Source organism: Schistocerca serialis, chromosome 12 (assembly GCF_023864345.2).
Source record: "Schistocerca serialis cubense isolate TAMUIC-IGC-003099 chromosome 12, iqSchSeri2.2, whole genome shotgun sequence".
NCBI classification, from domain to species: Eukaryota; Metazoa; Arthropoda; class Insecta; order Orthoptera; family Acrididae; genus Schistocerca; species Schistocerca serialis.
In genome coordinates, this window is record NC_064649.1 from 4633555 (window position 1) to 4653491 (window position 19937).

Consider the following 19937-nt stretch of genomic DNA (forward strand, 5'->3'; position numbering starts at 1 on the left):
TATTTATTGTAGAGCCTGCTGGGGAATGCCTGGCTGGACCATGAAATATTCATCTTTTGAATCTGCAGCCCTTGTCCCTTTTTTCCACATTTGCAGACAAAACACTAAATTTGCTGGACCTCTCCATATGAAAAACAAATGCCACCCACGATTTCAGAATATTCGGGAAACCGACATCCGTGTGCACCACCATTCACAATCTGTCAAGCAAGCAAGCTTGAGATTCCTGCTCCACAGACTGAACAAACATCCGTAACCAAACAGAATTACACACAGACGCTAAACACAGTGAAACAGATAGCAGAGGAGAATGGTTACAAGTCCCACATGGCAGAAAAATTAAACCAACAAATTTGTAAACAGAAAAGAAACAAAAGCATAACACACTCAAAATCTTACACAACACAGATCAACAGAACATACAAACAATGACTGCATACAAGACACAACATTACAACAACAAAAACACAAACACAAAACAAATTGGTACATGCTCACCTACGATAACAAAATAGTTCACAGAAAATTCAACATATTGAAGAAACAGGGACTTCAAATACGATACAGGAAAACAATACAGTACAGAAAAAACTCGGAACACAGGAGGCACCCATAGATAAATTCAACAGATAAGTAATATTTGAACTCACATGAAACACCAGTAGGACAAACATACATGAACTTTGAATTTAAAGTAAGATACTCAGAACACCTCAGAGCACTAAAAAGTAACAGAACCCATAGTACATTTGCTGACCACCTAATAGCCCATAACCACCACCCAGTCACAGTAGCAACAGATTTGAAAATATTGAAATCCAGCCACAGCCTATACCAAAAATTGACAACAGAAGAGGACTTCCACATACAGAAGGCAATAGCGGAAGGGAATCAAGTTCTAAACAAATTGAGACACTCTGTAAAGGTACATTATTTAACACATTAAAGGACCTTTGCAGAAAAGACAACACAAACAGCTACAGAACACACACACACACACACACACACACACACACACACACACACACACACACACACACAGAGAGAGAAGTGGAGAGAAAAGTAAACAAACTTCAAATTCGGCGAAGTAAAAAGACATTTATAAAGAAAGAGACTACACAAAGTACACTAATATTTATGTGCAGTGTCCTTGGAACTTAAAAGAAGAAGGTTCTGTCACAACCAAATGTGAGTTTTAAAAGCCAGGTGACGTGTTAACTTACCGATGAAATTTACATTTACGTTTGGTTTGCAGATGGCAAGCTATCAGCGCAAGATACCATACAGTTGGTCATGCAAATCTATGTAATGTAAAATCACGGTAAGAAGCAAAACAAACAAAAACTTCCTTTAGGTCTCACTTTGTTAATCAGTTATAACCTAAAATATTTTCACTGTTTACAGTTTCCAATAAACAAAAACCCACTGACGATGGCACAGAGGTGCTGAAACATTTTGGGTAAACAGAAAAAAACAGAGTGTTTGCAAAAAGGCAGAACCCATATCCAATAATTTAACTGCAAAAGTGGAAAATAAATGACAAGGGCAGCTGATTCAAAAGATGAACATAAGATTTTCATTTATAATTATGTCTTCACATTCTCTGGTATTGAAACTTTCTCCAGATTCTCAGTTAATGTATTTCAAAAGGTGTCTATGTTTCCACTAGGTGATCAATACTTACAAATACTTATATTTAATGCCAATATCTCTTCGTTCAATATCTGATATTTCAGAACATCTTCATCGCTGAGTACCATAACATAGTGTCCAAGTTTAAACTATCTCCTCGTTGACATGATCATCCCCCCCCCCCCCCCCCCCAAGAAAGGAACTTCAGAAGTGCTGTATTTTAATTTTCATTGACTGATTGTTTTGATGAAGGAATGTTAGCTCTGTATTAATTCCAATGATACTTGCCCTTGTGGCTTCTTTCCGATTCTGAATCCCAATAAGCTAGCTGTTTGCTGTGATGGAATTTGTCTTTTGTAAGCTGTTTAGAGAAGTTTATTTCTACACTAATGAGGATTTTTTTAAGCAAGGGCACCTGTTGTCTGTGTTTATTTAAAAAAAGGCCTAGTCCTCCTATGAATGACAACACGTGTAAGCCGCCACACGGGGGTAGCCGTGCGGTCTGAGGTGCCTCGCCACAGTTCGCCCAGTTCCCCCTGTCGGAGGTTAGAGTTCTCCCTCGGGCACAGGTGTGTGTGTGTGTGTGTGTGTGTGTGTGTGTGTGTGTGTGTGTGTGTTTGTCCTTAGCGTAAGTTAGTTTAGGTAGTATGAAAGCCTGGGACCGATGACCTCAGCAGTTTGGTCCCATAGGACCCTACCACAAATTTCCAATTTAAAATTTCCATGTGTGACCTGATACCCATCCACTATGCTTTCCCTCAGTTAGTTCAGCCGACCTTCCGTTTGCAGCCCTGTTTGGATGTAAGCTCTGCCTTTTGAAGACCCGCCTGTCAGTAGTTCCAGCTGATGCCAGTGCAACATATCCGAAGTCAGTGATCGTAAGCACAGTCCGCAGCCTTGCACTAATACACTTTATGGCACTATTAAGGCACAGTCGCTTGCAGTACCAGAGCATTTTGACAAAGTGCACGTTGATGCCACTACTTCCATTTTCTTACTTCCGTGTCATCTGCCAGCCTTTCTCTATTACTTCTCATTCTTCCTCTGACATCTGATTCCTTCAGTGCTGTTGGCATTCAGTTATTGACATTTTACGAGAACATACTCGGGCAGTGCTTAACACAATTTTTATAGGCCTAAGACCAAAATTGATAGAAATCCATATGTTTTTTACTATTACTATTGTTATAAGTGTTATGTACTAGTCTTGTTCTAGTTATATAGTATTGCTAACACATGTAATGCTGCGGATGTCTGGTTAGATATTAGTGAGGGTCTGAGAGCACCAGCCTTGCCAGTTGTGATAAACACTTAAGTAAATAAATGGATAAATAAAGGCAAAGGTGCTTCTGTATTTCGCATATTTTTTTCTAATTGCTATCTTATGGCATTAGATTATGGGACAGTGCATGTAAAGTAAATATTATATTTATCCAGCATATGTGAACAGTAAGAATATTATGTAAAGTGGATAATCTCACAACTTACAGAAGATTTTATAAGGATGCTGGAATTCTTGCACTCACTTTCAGTACATTTACTGTTTAATGTGTTTCTCTAACATTGAAAATAATAACTGTGATTTTCACAACTGGAATACTACACGAAAATAATTTTACTGTTGATTTTGTCTCCTGGTATAGGATCCAGAGTGGAGTCATGTATGCTGGTAGTAAGATATTGAACATCCTCCCATCCAACATAAAGCAATAAATTGGGAATAGCAAACAATTAAAAACAAAAATAAATACCTTGGTAGCCACACTTCCTGCAAATAATCTGAATATCAGTAATAGAAAAGTTCTTTTAGAAACATGAAAGATAGCAGTGTTCATTGTAAAGTTGGGTAACAAGGATTTCAGTGTTGTAAACATGACTCAGTATTTTCAGATTTAGAGAATTATATGTAAAAAAAAAAAAGAAAAAAAACTGGTATAATCACCTAACTATTAAGCTACCAACACTGGACAAACAGCATCTGTTTAGCCTAATTGAAAGCTACTCTTGGAGTAGAGCTTTCTTTCTGATTAATTTAACCAAATTTAGCTACCATAATCGTGCCTAGCATTAAAAGGGATAGTGACAGTTTGCTGATAATACAATACAAAGCTTAAGTTTCTGACGTTTCTGTGTCTCTTGTCATTGTATGCCTTTACTTGTTTCACATCCATGAATGTTTTTCTTCTTGATGAGATCTACAGAGCACAATGAAAGAATGAACTGAACACCCGGGTTTGTACCTTCACCATGACTATAACTGTTAAGCTTTTGTATTTGGAAAATAAGAGCCTGGAAGAGGGATTATGAACCAACTGAAATGTGAATGTGATTTATTCTTCTAGTAACATACAATTTTCAAATCATTTGATTTGATGTATTGGAGACATATCAAGATTTACAATAAGGATCATTATTTTAAGAGAAATACAAACATTTACACGATTTTATACATTTCTGAGATACTGCAATGCAAATATATACTACAGTATTCAGTATACAGAAACAAAATCCATATTTGCATTGTACAGACTATGAAACTGCCCACAATGAATTCTTTAATAGAATAACTGCAATTTTCTAGCAGAAGAGTTGTTGTTGTTGTTGTTGTGGTCTTCAGTCCTGAGACTGGTTTGATGCAGCTCTCCATGCTACTCTATCCTGTGCAAGCTTCTTCATCTCCCAGTACCTACTGCAACCTACATCCTTCTGAATCTGCTAACCTATCCATTTCCCTTTTTAAATTTTCTAACCTACCTGCCCGATTAAGGGATCTGACATTCCACGCTCCGATCCGTAGAACGCCAGTTTTCTTTCTCCTGATAACGACGTCCTCTTGAGTAGTCCCCGCCCGGAGATCCGAATGGGGGACTATTTTACCTCCAGAATATTTTACCCAAGAGGACGCCATCATCATTTAATCATACAGTAAAGCTGCATGTCCTCGGGAAAAATTACGGCTGTAGCAGAAGGGTAAAGAGAAATATTTTTATTGAAACAAGCTCTATATTAAATGTGTTATTGCAGTTTATTGAAGTGTAAATTTTTAAACTAATACAGTCTGGGAACACTTTCAATTATTTATTGCACAGTAACTAAACATTGTACAGGTGTCATACATATTGCATTTTGAAGAGAAACCCTGACAGCTTTTTTACAAACATTTGGTATGCGCACCACGAGTGACGCGGTAGACATCAATACGGTAATCGAATTCTTGCCATACCCGTCCCAGCATGGCGTCGTCGACTGTGGCAGTCACTTCCTGTACTCTCTCCTGGAGCTCTGCTACCTCACATGGTAGAGGCGGTACATACACCAGATCTTTAATGTGTTCCCACAGAAAAAAGTCACACGGAGTGAGATCTGGTGATCGGGGAGGCCATTTCGTGAAACAGCTGTCCCTTTCCGTAGCACGGTTTCACGTTTGCGACTAGCACTGACTATCGGCAAATTACGAAACTACGCTGTCGTGTTATACATGAAAAACAGCTTTCAGGGTTTCTCTTCAAAATGACATGTGTGACATCTGTACAGTGTTTGGCTCTTGTGCAGTAAATAATTAAAAGTGCTCCCAGACTTTATGTACACCCTGTATAATCTGGTGTTTGTGTCGGGAGTGTAAAATTGTCTCTGTGGCGAGTTCTGTAGTTGTGGTCAAAATGGAAAGAGTTTAGTGCAAACTGATTAGTATCGTGTAAACGAGGTATAAAAGGGCAGTGCATCGGTGGAGCTCTTATTTTTACTGGGGTAATACACGTGAAAAGATCTGTGATGCCACACGATGAGATTTAGTAGACTTTGAAGGTGGAATGGTAGTTGGAGCTATACGCATAGGACATTCCATTTTGGAAATCATTAGGGGAAATTCAGTAATTACCACAGTGTCGAGAGTGTGCCAAGAATACCACATTTCAGATTTACCTCGTACTGCAGACAATGCAGTGAGCGACGGCCTTTACTTAACGACCGAGAGTAACGGTGTTTGTGTCGAGTTGTCAGTGCTGACAGAGAAGTAACACTGTGTGAAATAACTGCAGAAATCAATGGGGGACATACGACAAATGTATCCGTTGGGACGGTTTAGCGGAATTTGGGATTAATGGGCTACGTCAGCATACGACCGACTTGAGTGCCTTTGTTAACACCACGGCATCGCCTGCAGTGCCTCAGCTGGGTTTTGACAGTGTCTGTAGGACCCTAGATGACTGGAAAATTGTGGCCTCGTCAAATGAGTCCCGATTTCAATTCGTAAGTGTTATGGTTGGGTTAGTGTGTGTCGCAGACCCCACAGAGCTGTGGACCCGAGTTGTCAACAAGGTGCTGTGCAAGCTGATGGTGGCTCCGTAATGGTGTCGGTTGTTTTTAGATGGATCATTGGCTGGAAATGGCTACGTTTGGCTACTCGGAGACCGTTTGCAGCCATTCAGGGACTTCACATTCCCAAACCACGATGGAATTTTTGTGGATGAGAATGTGCCGTGTCACTGGGCCCCAATTTTGTTCGTGGCTGGTTTGAAGAACTTTCTGGACAATTTGAGTGAATGGTTCGAACACCCAGACCACACAATGTGAATGCCATTGGACACTTATGGGACATAACTGACAGGTCTGTTTGCGCACAAAATCCTGCACCGTCAACACTTTCACAATTATGGATGGCTATAGAGCCTGCATGGTTCAGTGTTTCTGCAGGGGACTTCCAATGACTGTTGACGCCATACCACATCCAGTTGTTGCACTATGCTTGGCAAAAGCAGGTCCGTGATGGTTTTTTTGGCACTTCTAGTTCCATAGGACCAAAGTGAGGAGCAAATCTCCAAGGTCATGGAATGTGATAGTACATAAAGTTACAACATAAAAGTCGTAACACATAAAATAAAATGTTTATGAACTAAAGAAAGAAAGACAAGCTGTAAGTTTATGTAAATGCAATCGACAATATAACACAGGAATCGGCTTAATTTTTCAAGGAACTCCTCGACAGAAAAGAAGTAGTGATCCGAGAGGAAACACTTCAGTTTTGATTTGAAAGTGTGGATTACTGCTAAGGTTTTTGAATCCTTGTGGTAACTTATTGGAAATGAATGCAACAGTATACTGCACACCTATATGCACAAGAGTCGAGAAAGTGCGATCCAAATGCAGATTGGATTTATGTGTAGTATTACCTGAGTGAAAGTTGCTAATTCTTGGTAATAAGCTGATATAGTTAACAAGAAATGCCAGTAAAGAATATACGAGGGTTGGAACTTAAATAGTGGCAACTATTTATTCACAACCGATACAAAAGAGTTACATGTTTGCACATGTTACTGTCCTTCAAAGTAGTCACCAGTGTTGTGTAGAACCCATTGCCAGCGATGTGGATGGTATAGTATACTGTTAGCAGATCCTGTTCTGTTGATGGTGCGACTGGAGCGGTCTAAAGTTACGGTGATTCTTGTGTACAACTGTGACGGTGTTATCCTAACGTATTACATTCCTCCACGGCAGACTGCCAATGCACAGTATTACTGTTCGTTTTTGGAGCACCACTTGTGACCCAAGATCCTGAACGTCAGCATTTTACTATCTGAACACCTAAAAATTAGAACTATTCAGTTTCACTAATTGTATACCCATTCTGTGAAATTAAAATGTCAGGTTTTATTGAGTTGTGTGTCAGAAACTGAGTCTTACTGTGATTTAGCATTAGTTTATTTTCTACAAGCCATGAACTTAAGTCATAAACTGCACTATTTGAAACAATGCCAATGTTGAACACAACTGTGCCTCAGTCAGACCCCACATCATAGCCATTCTCAACATTGTGTATGATAATGACTGTTTGCTGTCTGTTGTTGAAGTAAGATGTGAACCAATTGTGAGCTACTCCCCGTATTCCATAATTTCTTCGTTTGAATTTGGTATTACTTTTTAATGCTACTGTTTGACCTAAATGATTTGAGAGGTGACAATTTATTACGTCTGTTGAGATGATGTGGTCATATTTTGTGGTAACGTGATCAATTGAACTACTATGTGTGTTAGCTATTCTGGTGGGTACTCATCCAGAAGGTCTTTAGCCCCATAAGACAGAATACAATCTGTAAAACGTTTGTTTTCCTGACCATCAGGTAAAGTGTTGATGTTCAGATCTCCCAGTGTGACAGGATTTACACTTCTACGGGCTGACATTAATTTACTTAAAACTCCATCAAGTGATTTCAGAAAAGCATCAAGGTTTCCACAGGGGGACCTATACACACCTATAACATAGAAAAGAACAGTGCAAAATGTGATTTTAAGAATTGCAATTTCAAAATCTTTGTCAACAAAGAAATTGTTCCCCCATAAGACTTTTTCCATGGTGGTGGTGGTGGTGGTGGTGGTGGTGGTGGTGGTTACGACATGTTCCTCATCCACGAGGATCTCCTCAGCACAGTTCTATGGAACGATAAACTAATCTAATCTAATTATCTAATCTAACTTGCCTTTTCTTCAGTAGATGGCAACAGCACCACCTTTATTGTGTGTTCTGCGGTAGAACGTAGCTAGGTTGTAGCCTTCTAATTTGCAATATTGAATGTTGTTCAATGTTTTCTGGTGTTGTGTAACTATTATTACATGTTGTGATAGTCTTGTGATAAATGATTCAAAAGCATCTAGTTTGTTTCCTAAATCCTGTACATTATAATGCAAAAATGATAAATTATTCTCGTGTGGACTGACGTCTGCTTGAGGCACATATGAAACACATACACTTGCATCTGGTGTTGTGCTGGTGGAAGGTTTTATTACCTTAAAGAAACATCAGCCTTGTCCTGCTGATGTATTGTTATACTGACCTGGCATTTCATGGTTGATTCTCCCAAGTATTCATTATTTGTGTCCTTGAGAGGGATGGCCTGTGTAGCACAAAAATTCACATTCAAATTGTTGGTCACTAGTTCTTGGATGCATTTTGTAACTAAATCCTTCCGTAGTCTGATGAAATGTAAGCGATGGGATGTGTGAAATCTTCTTCCTACACAGCTTATGTCCACAAATGTAACATTTTTGAACCTCGTGCCTATATTTAGGATCTGTTTATTTGTGCTTCACTTCTTTATTAACACACGACCAGATTGGCAAGTCATGTTGATGTGGAACTTCTCAACTCATGTAGCCTTCTTTTAAGTGAGATCACTTGGTCTTTCATTTCCTTTTTTAATATGTCATTGGTTCCTGCTAAGAACACAAAAAAGTCATTATTTGTAGTTGCTGTTTTGATGTCATGCTTCATGGAAGTCATTGCCTGAAAAGCCGGCCGGTGTGGCCGAGCGGTTCTAGGTGCTTCAGTCTGGAACCACGTGACCGCTACGGTCGCAGTTTCGAATCCTACCTAGTGCATGAACGTGAGTGATACCATTAGGTTAGCTAGGTTTAAGTAGATCTAAGTTCTAGGGGACTGATGACCTCAGATGTTAAGTCCCATATGCTCAGAGTCATTTAAACCATTGACTGAAATTTTGCACCTGGTTTCACTATGCTAGTTATTTTGTGACTGCCTCTGGACTGAAATTCGGCTGCTATGTTCCATCCTTGGCTGTCTGCAAACAGGTCTATTTTACACTTTTTTGCTGGTGAATGATAAGTTTTTAGACGTAATAGTACTTGGATGTTGTGTGGTGGCACTATTTGTTTTGTCTTTTTTGTCCATATTAGTCAATAACCCAACTTGAGGAACACTTGATTTTGATTCACTATTGGTGACTACAGTCACGGTGGAACTGTTTTTTCCCTGTGGTTTAAAGTGACTCTGTCATTCTTTGTTTCTGATGTCCTTTTTCTTTCCATGTGGTTCAAAGTAGCTCGTTGAGATATCACGGTCTACAGTTGAAAGCACTTCAAAAGGGTTCTCGTGCACAAATATTGTCTCACCGGTACTTTTGCCATTTACACGATTTTGCAGTTCTTGTGTGCTGTTTTTGTAAGTGTCTTTAATCCACTTTTCACTAGCAGGCGTGACGCTTTGTGGAACTTATCGAGTATTTGGCTCACTTTTTCCAAGCCGAAAATTCGAGATATTCGCTTTCAGAGCACTGATTATAAATTGTAAGCTGGACACACGTTTGTTTAACTTCGTAATTTCATCTTTACAATTTGCACACACCTTCATTTTAATGGCAAAATTAACTCTCTTCTCCGCAGAAACATGTTGAACTTTCACGTTGGGCACCATGTTGGACATATTGAACCTACTAACAAACAGCAGTATTTACATTTTGACAGTTACCATTCTTTCCATGTCAACTATTCCGTCCCATATAGCCTTGGCATTTGAGGCAAACCGTTAGTTCAGATGAAAACTCTTTACATCAGTACACCTCCGTTCTCACCTCAGCCTTCACTTGACGTAATTACTCCACCGGCCTAGTTCGAAAGCAGATTTCCCAGACCATCGCAGCCAGATCCCTGCAGAAAACAACTTAAGAAGACACCTATGTGACTCGGTATTATCCTGGTCTTGAATGTATTAACCAGCTTCTTCGACAAGGCTGTGACTTCCTAAAATTGTGCCCTGAAATGAGATCCATTCTGTCTAAAATGTTGCTTACCACACTTAGAATAGCATTCTGTTGCCCTCCCAATCTATGCAATATCCTTGTCAGACCCTATGCTCCTTTTGCACCCACTTCCTTACCATGTGGCTCCTACCCCTGTGATCGCCCCTTTTGGAAGACTAGCCCTATGTATCCTCCTACCACCACCTATTCTAGCCCCAAGTAACCGGCAAAACATACATTACCAAAGGAAAACCACATATGAAATGACACATCATATACCAGTTGTCACGTAAGAACTGTTCGGCCTTTTACGTTGGCATGACCAGCACTCAGTTATCAGTCAGAATTAATGGACACAGGCGGAGGGTGCATACCGGCAACACACAATATCCTGTTTCAGAGCATGCTCTACAATGTGACAGCCTGTTTCCCTACATGCGCTATCTGGTTTCTTCCCCCAGACACCAGTTTCTCAGAAATCTGCAGGTGGGAACTAGCACTACAGCATGTCCTCAGTTCTCGCCACCCACCTGGCCTTAATTTACACTAGTTCCATCTGTCTCTGCATTTCTTCACTGTAACTACTCCTTTTTTCACTCCATTTTAGTTTTCTACTACTTTCGTTTCCTGACCTGTCTATTTGTCACTGTCCCCTCCTCTCACCTCTGTTACATACAATACACTTAGCTTTTGACTCTATTTTTAACTCATGCATGATGTTTTAGTAGTGCTCACTGTTTTACGTATTACCTTGTCTCCCATCTTTACGCTCTCAGGTTTTCAAATCTTTCCCTTTGCAGTCCCCAACAATCAGTCTTTCCTTCTCATGTCTGGTAAATCTCCCCTGACCTGGGGTTCTGGGTGACTCTTCCATCTGCCAGAAGAAAGAGCCTTTGGCTCCAAAAGATTGCATACACAATACTTTTTATATGTGTGTTCTGCTGCTGCTGCTTCCTGAGTAGATTTTTTAATCCATCCAATTGCATCATTTATAGTAAGACATTTTTGAATTTGTTTTTCTGCAGTATTTTCCAACACTTTAGAGAAGACTGTACAAGAGAGATGGACAGTAATATCCCATATCCTCGGTCATTCCCTTTTTGAATAATGGATCTCTACATTTGAAAAATATCCCTTCTGAAAAGATTGGTTTATATCAGTACACAGTGGTTGTGAAACTACTTTTATACACTCTCTTGATTGCAGATATGTGTATTTCATCCCATCTAGGTGAGGTTTTGTTTTTTTAAATACAATATTTCCTTTTTCGTGTCCCTTTGGGTAGTTGTTTTCAAATTGTTTAAAAGAAGTGTTCTGGTTGTTTTCCAAGCTTATGAAATTTGCCTTGCTCTGATAGGCTACCATATGTACATCTGATTTTGCTACATTTAAGAAGAATTTGTTGAAACATTTTGACATCTGAATAGTGTTTCCCATAATATGATTTTCAAATTTAATTTTCAAAATCTACTGACTTTTGACTTGGTCCCTAATCCTGATTGAACACCTGACCACACTGCTTGCTTTTGTTAGCTGCCACTACAACTTCCTTGAATATATTATTATATCATTTGACATACAGAACAAAATCTGGATTTCTATTTGATTTTATCTCATTGTTGAGGTCTCTCTTTGTGGCTCTAGAAAATTTTATTCCTGGTGTAATTCATTTTTGTTTATTACTTACTTTCTTTTGCCAAGATCTAGGAGGAAAGCTTCATTAAATATACCTAAAAAAAGAAATTAATCATTTTTCATATTTTAGCTACTTCAACTATAGTGGTCTACAGGCCAGCTTACAATACTTACTTTACTGCAGAATATGACCAATTACTTTTGCTGAAATTCCTTTTTATACATATGTGGAAGTTTCAATGTATGTGCTTTTGGGAGCTCTATAAACAGAACTGAATGATGTGAACTAGGTCTAAGCAGTACTTACTACATTTTCAAACTGGTAGTTTTTAGTAATGTTGTCAATGCGGTTCATTGATCTCCTGGTATCTCTAGCGCCTTCAGAAAAGTTTAACCTGAAACACACATTAAGTTGAAACCTGCTGCCATCTCAACTTTTTTCTTACCTTCATTCCGAAGTTTTTCTGGGAGGCATTGGAATTTTGTGAAGAACATTTGTGTTACAGCACATCCAGGAATTCTAAAAGTTTCTGTGATCACAGTATTCAGATCGCTTAGCTCTGTAGAGCAACTCTCAATCAGTATCTCTTCATTTTAATAATCAAAATTTCCTCTTACACTATAGGTTCCTGAAGAATGAACAAGCATGCAGGAGTCTCCCAAAGATATGTTTCTCCTACAAAATCTACTAGCTACCTTAAAATTTGTAAACAATGTTCTGTTAATTAGTTTTTTCTTGGGCGGATTATTTTGACATTTACACATTCTGAAAGTAGAATTTTAAGTTAATCAATTTTAGGGTATTTGATATTTCCTAGTTCTGCTGTTAAGCCATTGCTGATACAGTGCATCTGTAGTACATTTTTGATTTTGTCTGTGATTTCAAGAGCATCATTTCATTGGTATCTATATGTTTCATTTTCAGTTTGTACCTCTTAGGTACTCAATATATGACAGAAAAATAAATGGTATCTCCAGTAGATATCTACATTGATTACTCTGCAATCCAGAATTGAGTGCCTGGCTGAGGTTGTATCAACCTACCTTCAGGCTTTTTCCCTTACCATTCCCCTGTTGAACAACATGCGGGAAAAACGAACACTTAAATCCTTCCCTGTGAGCTCTGATTTATCTTATTTTTGTATGATGACCATTCCACCCTATATTGGTGGGCACAAACAAAATATTTTCACACTTTGAAGAGATAGTTGGTTCTCAAAATTTCATGAGAAGATCCTGCCACAACAATAAAGACTCTGTTTTACTGATTGCCACCCCAATTCGCATGTTTTATCTGTTACACTCTCTCCCCTATATAACAATAATACAAAATGAGCTGCCCCTCCTTTGAACTTTTTCGATGTCATCTGTTGATCCTAATTGATGGGGATCCCACACCACACAATAATACTCCAGAAGGTGGACAAGCATAGTGTAAGCAGTATCTTTAGTAGTCGTTCATTTTCTAAGTGTTCTGCCAATAAATCATAGTCTTTGGTTTGCTTTACCCACAATATTATCTACGTTGTCATTCCAATTGAAGTTATTTGTAATTGTAATCCCTAGATATTTAGTTGAATTTACAACCTTTAGATTTGTGTGATTTATTGTGAACCAAAATTTAGTCCATTCCTTCTGGTAGTCACATAGATGACTTCAGTAGATTGGGAACAGCAGAGGGCCTATAACATTCCCTTGGGGAATACCAGATATTACTTCTGTTTTACTCAGTGACTTACCATTAGTTACTATGACCTGTGATTTTTCTGACAGGAAATCACGAATACATTTGCACAATTGAGATGGTACTCCATAGGCATGCAATTTGATTAGAGGTCACTTGTGAGGAACTGTGCCTAAAGTCTTCTGGAAATCTAAAAATATGGTACAGTTTTGACAGTCCCTGCTAATAGTACTAACTACTTAATGAGATTACTCCTATTTCCTTTCTCGAGTATTTATGTGACTTGTGCAACTTTCCAGTCTTTAGGCACAGAATTTACAATGGGTGAGCGGTTGTATACAATTGCGAAATGTGAAGCTATTGTATCGGCATACTCTGAAAGGAACCTAACTGTTGTACAATCTGGACCAGAGGTCTTGCCTCGATTAAGTGATTTAAGCTGCTTTGCTCTACTGAGGATATCTACTACTAAGTTATTTGTGTTGGCAATTGTTCTTGACTCAGATTGTGGAATATTGACTTTGTCTTCTTTGGTGAAGGAATTCTGGAAAACTGTGTTTACTAACTCTACTTTAGTGGCACTGTCATCAGTATTATCCCAATTGTTATCGTGGAGTGAAGGTATTGATTGTGTCTTTCTGCTGGTGCACTTTACATATGACCAGAATCTCTCTGGATATTCTGCTAGATTTTGAGACTGTGGAAACCATTAACCAGTAGTGCTGTGTATTTGTCTTGAACGGTTTAAACAGCACCGCATTTGGAGTTACAGTGCAAGCTTTTATGTTTCAAAAGTGAAGTTATACTACATGCTTGTGAAATTTGTTTTGGTTGTTACAGGTTACAACCATGAGCTCTTCTAGTGTGCCTTTGAGAGCATCAGAGGATGCCAATACGGCTTCTGACAGCAGTGTCTCTCCTACGTCTGCTACAGACAGGGACAATGTATCAGATTTGCCGCTGATTTCAGACCTTCAACTGAATAACACGAGTCATTCGGAAGGAGACAGTCCGTTACAAGCAGGCAGTAGCACTTCAAAACTGGACAAAAGGGGCACTACTATCGATGATCTCCCAGATGAACTTGTGGTAGAAATCTTCTCATACATGAGCTTCAGTGAAAACATTGAAGTTTTACAGAAGGTGTGCACTCGCTGGAAAATTCTGGCCCAGGATGCTCACTTGTGGCTTAACAAGAAGTACGTTGTCAGGTAAGAACCTACAATTTAGTGTTACTTGCTGAGCAGTAATGAAGATTCGAGAATGAGTCTTCCATTCTGCAGCACTGTCTGTGCTATGACATTGAAATTCCCAGGTGGCATTTTTGTATAAAATTTTCTCAGCATTCAGACCACATAAAATCAGAATAAAAACTAGAATTTTCGAAGATTCACATTGTCATCTTCATCAGGAGATGCCTGTCTGGCAGGAGTGATATCCAAATGGTGTTCAAGCTGAGCTCATTGCTGTTCGGGTGACATTGCTTAGAATTCTAATATCTGTTGGCAGTGACATCATCAGGATTCACATGTGAAAGTGTGGGTGATCAGTAATGTGGTAGTCAGCACATCACTCCCCCCCCCTCTCAAATCACCCCCGGGCTGCTATTGAGTTGTGGACAAAGAAGACAGTGTCAGTCTTCAAAAGCTGGAGTTTTAATTCCAATTTGATACTGTCTGAACACCGAGAAGATTTTGGGAGATTAAAAATTTGTGCCGTAGCAGGACCGGGACGCGGAACGTCGCTTTTTGTGAGTGACAGTCTCGTCGAATGAACTTTGCTAGCCCCACGAGTCAGGATTTCTCCCCACAACTTCGCTTCCAATAGAATTTCTTTCCCAGCTTAGGAGTTCACGAAAGCGCCCTGCGTGCTTTGCAGGGGCAGCTCTCCTGAAAGAAAGGAAATCGCAGAAAAATGGCTTAGCCACAGGCCAGAGAATTGTTGTTGTTGTTGTTGTTGTGGTCTTCAGTCCTGAGACTGGTTTGATGCAGCTCTCCATGCTACTCTATCCTGTGCAAGCTTCTTTATCTCCCAGTACCTACTGCAACCTACATCCTTCTGAATCTGCTTGCTGTATTCATCTCTTGGTCTCCCTCTGCAATTTTTACCCTCCACGCTGCCCTCCAATACTAAATTGGTGATCCCTTGATGCCTCAGAACATGTCCTACCAACCGATCCCATCTTCTAGTCAAGTTGTGCCACAAACTTCTTTCCTCCCCAATCCTATTCAATACCTCCTCATAAGTTATATGATCTACCCATTTAATCCTCAGCATTCTTCTGTAGCACTATATTTCGAAAGCTTCTATTCTCTTCTTGTCTAAACTATTTATCGTCCATGTTTCACTTCCATACATGGCTACACTCCATACAAATACTTTCAGAAACGACTTCCTGACACTTAAATCTATACTCGACGTTAACAAATTTCTCTTCTTCAGAAACGCTTTCCTTGCCATAGACAGTCTACATTTTATATCCTCTCTACTTCGACCATCATCAGTTATTTTGCTCCCCAAATAGCAAAACTCCTTTACTACTTTAAGTGTCTCATTTCCTAACCTTATACCCTCAGCATCACTCGACTTAATTCGACTACATTCCATTATCCTCTTTTAGCTTTTGTTGATGTTCATCTTATATTCTCCTTTCAAGACCAGAGAATTGTGTCCGGTCTAAAAAGTGAAACAGGACAGATTCTGTGAAATTTGCAAGTTTTTGGAGATGAGGCACTGGCAGGAGTAAAGCTGTGAGGGCGGGTTGCGAGGCACGCCCGGACAGTCAGAGGCAACAGTAAGGATTCGAGCCCCAGTACGGCAGACAGTTTTAATCTGGCACCAAGTTTCAAAAAACAAAGTTTGTTGTGTTTCTGTCAACTGAATCAATATTTTTTCACACTCTATCTATTTGTTGTGAATTAATATTGGTATTTGAAGCTTAATTGATCGAGTACTTAATGGACTTCACTGGTATAGGCTGCAGGACATTTCAAAACTATGAACTAATTCATTACTGAAATAAATTGTTCTGGGTTCTTTCTTTTCTTGAACATCTGAGTTACTCGATTAAGAAGAGAAGAGGCCTTCTGGAAACATTAATTTCTTCTGATGTACTCTCTTCGGGTACTTGATTTGAAAAAAACTTCGTATCACTCACCTTACGCAAACTTCAGTTAGATTCGTTTTGCAATGCCAGTTTTACAAAATAAAGTAAGTTCTTCGGGAAGTAGCCCCACTCGGTTCTTTTTCTTTAATAGATCTTACTGAATCAGAGTTAATTAGTTTCAGTACAGACATGTGCTTTCACCCCACTTCATACAATTGAGTGACAGATCTGTACATTTTGATTGACAGACGAATACTGCTTTACCGTTACAGCACACGATAGTGTTTATTTACTGTAAATATTTATATGGTGAAGTTTCGGAACTACAGCCAGATAATGTCGACTTCTTGTCACGATATTTCAGGTGAGGGTTTTGCTCTGAAGCTGCCTTTATGCCAAAACTTGGTGCGGAGATGCGCGTGCGAAAGCAGCTGCTGCACGAGCGACCTCTGTCAAGTTTTGCACCGTCTTTGAATATTGTTCAATTGAGGGTGTGCAGGCATGTGCCAAATGTGGCACTACGTGCACGCTCTCTGTCAGAATGTGACCAATGGAGCTAAAATTGGGATATTAAAATTAATAAAATGTTATTAATTTTGATATCCAAATTTTAACTTGTCAAGTACACATTCCGGTAGTGTCACATTAGGCATGCATGTGCATCTTATACACACAGCAATATTTGGAGAGCACACAAAACTTGACACAGGTCGCTCATGTAGCAGCTGCCATCGTGCGTGCATCATTGTGACAACTTTTGTTGTGAAGTTAGGGAGGTGAAATAGCAATCTCCGGGACGAAACACTTGACTGGAGACGGCTTAACGATCGTCAGCCGAAGTATCGCGGCCAGAAGTCGACATAACCCGGCTGCAATCTTGAAACTTTGTGGAATACATTTTACACTGGGAAAGTTTCGAGGATCACAATAAATATTTATTTTTTATTTGAATTTTGCAATAAAGAACGTGAAATTTCTCGATAAAGTGGCTGCCGTCTTTCCACAGTCACTCACTGTCGTGGAAGACGGCTGTGTGTGACACTGTGAAGATCTGAGTGAGTGGGGGGGGGGGGGGGGAGGATTATACCCCACTGTTGCAATCCCCATCAGTGGTATAGCTAAAAATTCACACAAAAAGATAAGTGTGCCCTTTCCCAAGATAAATGAGTTAAAATATTCACAAACAGGTGTATCAGCTCATTGTCAGTCTGATGAAAGCCAGAAAGTATAATGCATGTTGACTAGTAGTGATCAGTGTGCCCAGATGCATTTGTTGTAGAACTTCAAAACTACTTTGCCATTCACTGCTATTCTCCCTGCAACTCAAAATGCCACACGGCTCTGGTTTCTAAAAGCTTCCAGTAGCGTTTTACCTTTAGTACGCAGGATTTTTATCTCGTGTTTCCAGCTGATGTCAGAAACTGAAAAAAATGTGCATATAGAACTTATCTGCAGATATCTGAATGTTATCCCTCATATAATCGAGTTATACGTACAGATCTCGTACTCGATACACTGTCTGTTATGTACAGTTCGTCTTTGGTGCTTGCCCGGCCACATTTGGATTTATTAATCCAAAAGTAAATGGTCTTTAATGATGGTGCAGAGTCACCATGAACTTCAGCCAATTCTATTTTGATTTGTATGGCAATCCGACCCTTAAAATGAATATGTTTAATAACAGTCCGAAACTCCATTTTCAATCACAGTCAAGACACTGACTAATTCAGACAGCTGTCAACAATGAACTGTATGATGTAAATTGCTGAAATTCTTTATACAATCCTTAGAATAATCGAGCTTACTTACCCCGAAGCCACAACGGAAATGTCCCATTTATTCGTGGAAACTTACCAGACTTGCCAAACCGTCCTTGTATTTATAAAGTAGAATATTAAATAGAACAGTGATGTAGAGCTTCCAGCAACCCACCAATTGAGGTGCATGTCATTTGTAGAATGAGATGTCCCACATCCTCGATGTCCACTGACAGATGAAACATTCACGGGTTAAGGTACTTAACAGGTAGGAAACACCCCACTTTCGGTAGGTGTTTGAAGGTTTGTGCAGATTGAAGTTGTACTAATTCTGTGCTGCTGGCAATGAGGACCTGAGACTGAAGCTGGGTGGAGTTTTTGCCCCATGGGGCTGCAGATGGAGGTTATGGAGTGCACATGACCTCCACAATGTCACAGAAGTCATTACCGAAAATACGATTCAGATCCAGATAGTTGTTCAGTCTCTTGTGAGACACATTTGTGCAGAATCATCGACACTGCAGATTGAAGTTGAGGGTTGAGAAGCTGGTTCGTGGTTAGAGGACACGCGTAGCAGGATCCTTGCAGTATCGATATTGAACAGCGACTGGCAGAAAACATAAGAGAATTGGAAAATCCAATAAAATATGAGAGCTGCAGGTGGACTACTGGGCTGTTTCAATGGCACGTGCCTATCACCCCCAGTAGGAGAATGTCACGAAACATTCTGAGGTCTCTCTAGTTGAACGTCCAGTCCTTTGAGAAAGGTTAGTATCTCAGAAGATACAAGATGTACCTCTCCCACTGACCTGCGAATACTCACTGAAGGCATTGTTTTGTGATGGAGCTACACTTCGTACTTTAACACCACAGTAATGGGTCGGGTCAGTCAGACTGGCCGACGAGCCCCACTGATAGAAACCGGAAGCAATTCTTGTCGACGCAGTGTATCCTATTAGGTGTGGTCCAGGTGTAATGAGGGAAGTTACAACCAACATTTAATACACGAGCGTCACAGATGTCGGTAAGACTGTGACAGTGTACATTCACGTATTTGTGCATCTTCTGGTGTAAAAGTTATACCGTCCAATGCTCGGTTCGAGTTTGTGGCAGGTTTACGAGATTTCAATCTTGTTTCCACCTTTTGTCTTGCTTCCCTCGGGTCAAACAGATCTGTGACCATTCGTGCTGTCTTTCTCTGTATATGTTCAATATCCTCCATTAGTCCTATTTGGTATGGGTCCCACATACTTACACAGTATTCTAGGATGTGTTGCACCAGCGATTTGTATGCAATCTCGTTTGTAGATTGAGTGCATATCCACAGTATTCTACCAATAAACCAAAGTCTACCACCTGCTTCACCCACGTCTGAGCATATGTGATCATTCCATGTCATACCTCTACAAAGTGTTACACCCAGGTATTTGGATGAGTTGGTCGATTGCAGCCATGACTCATTGATATTATGGTCATAGGATACTACGTTTTTTCATTTTGAGAAGTGCACAATTTTACATATCTGAACATTTAAAGCAAGTTGCCAATCTTTGCACCACTTTGGAATCTTATCAAGAACTGACTGAATATTTATG

General features: G+C 39.7%; 1 protein-coding gene across 5 annotated transcripts in view; it reads left to right on the top strand.

Annotated features, from left to right (window-relative positions):
- The window catches only part of LOC126428329 (uncharacterized), a 120900-nt gene that overhangs the window by 7801 nt on the left and 93162 nt on the right, over positions 1–19937 (top strand). For 4 of the 5 annotated variants that reach the window (XM_050090267.1, XM_050090264.1, XM_050090266.1 and 1 more), the window contains one exon: positions 14320–14690. The exons of the other annotated variant lie outside the window; for it this stretch is intronic. In XM_050090267.1, the coding sequence (XP_049946224.1) occupies positions 14329–14690 (362 nt within the window). In that variant the 5' untranslated portion in view covers positions 14320–14328. The remainder of the gene's footprint in view (positions 1–14319; positions 14691–19937) is intronic. 5 annotated transcript variants of the gene reach the window in all.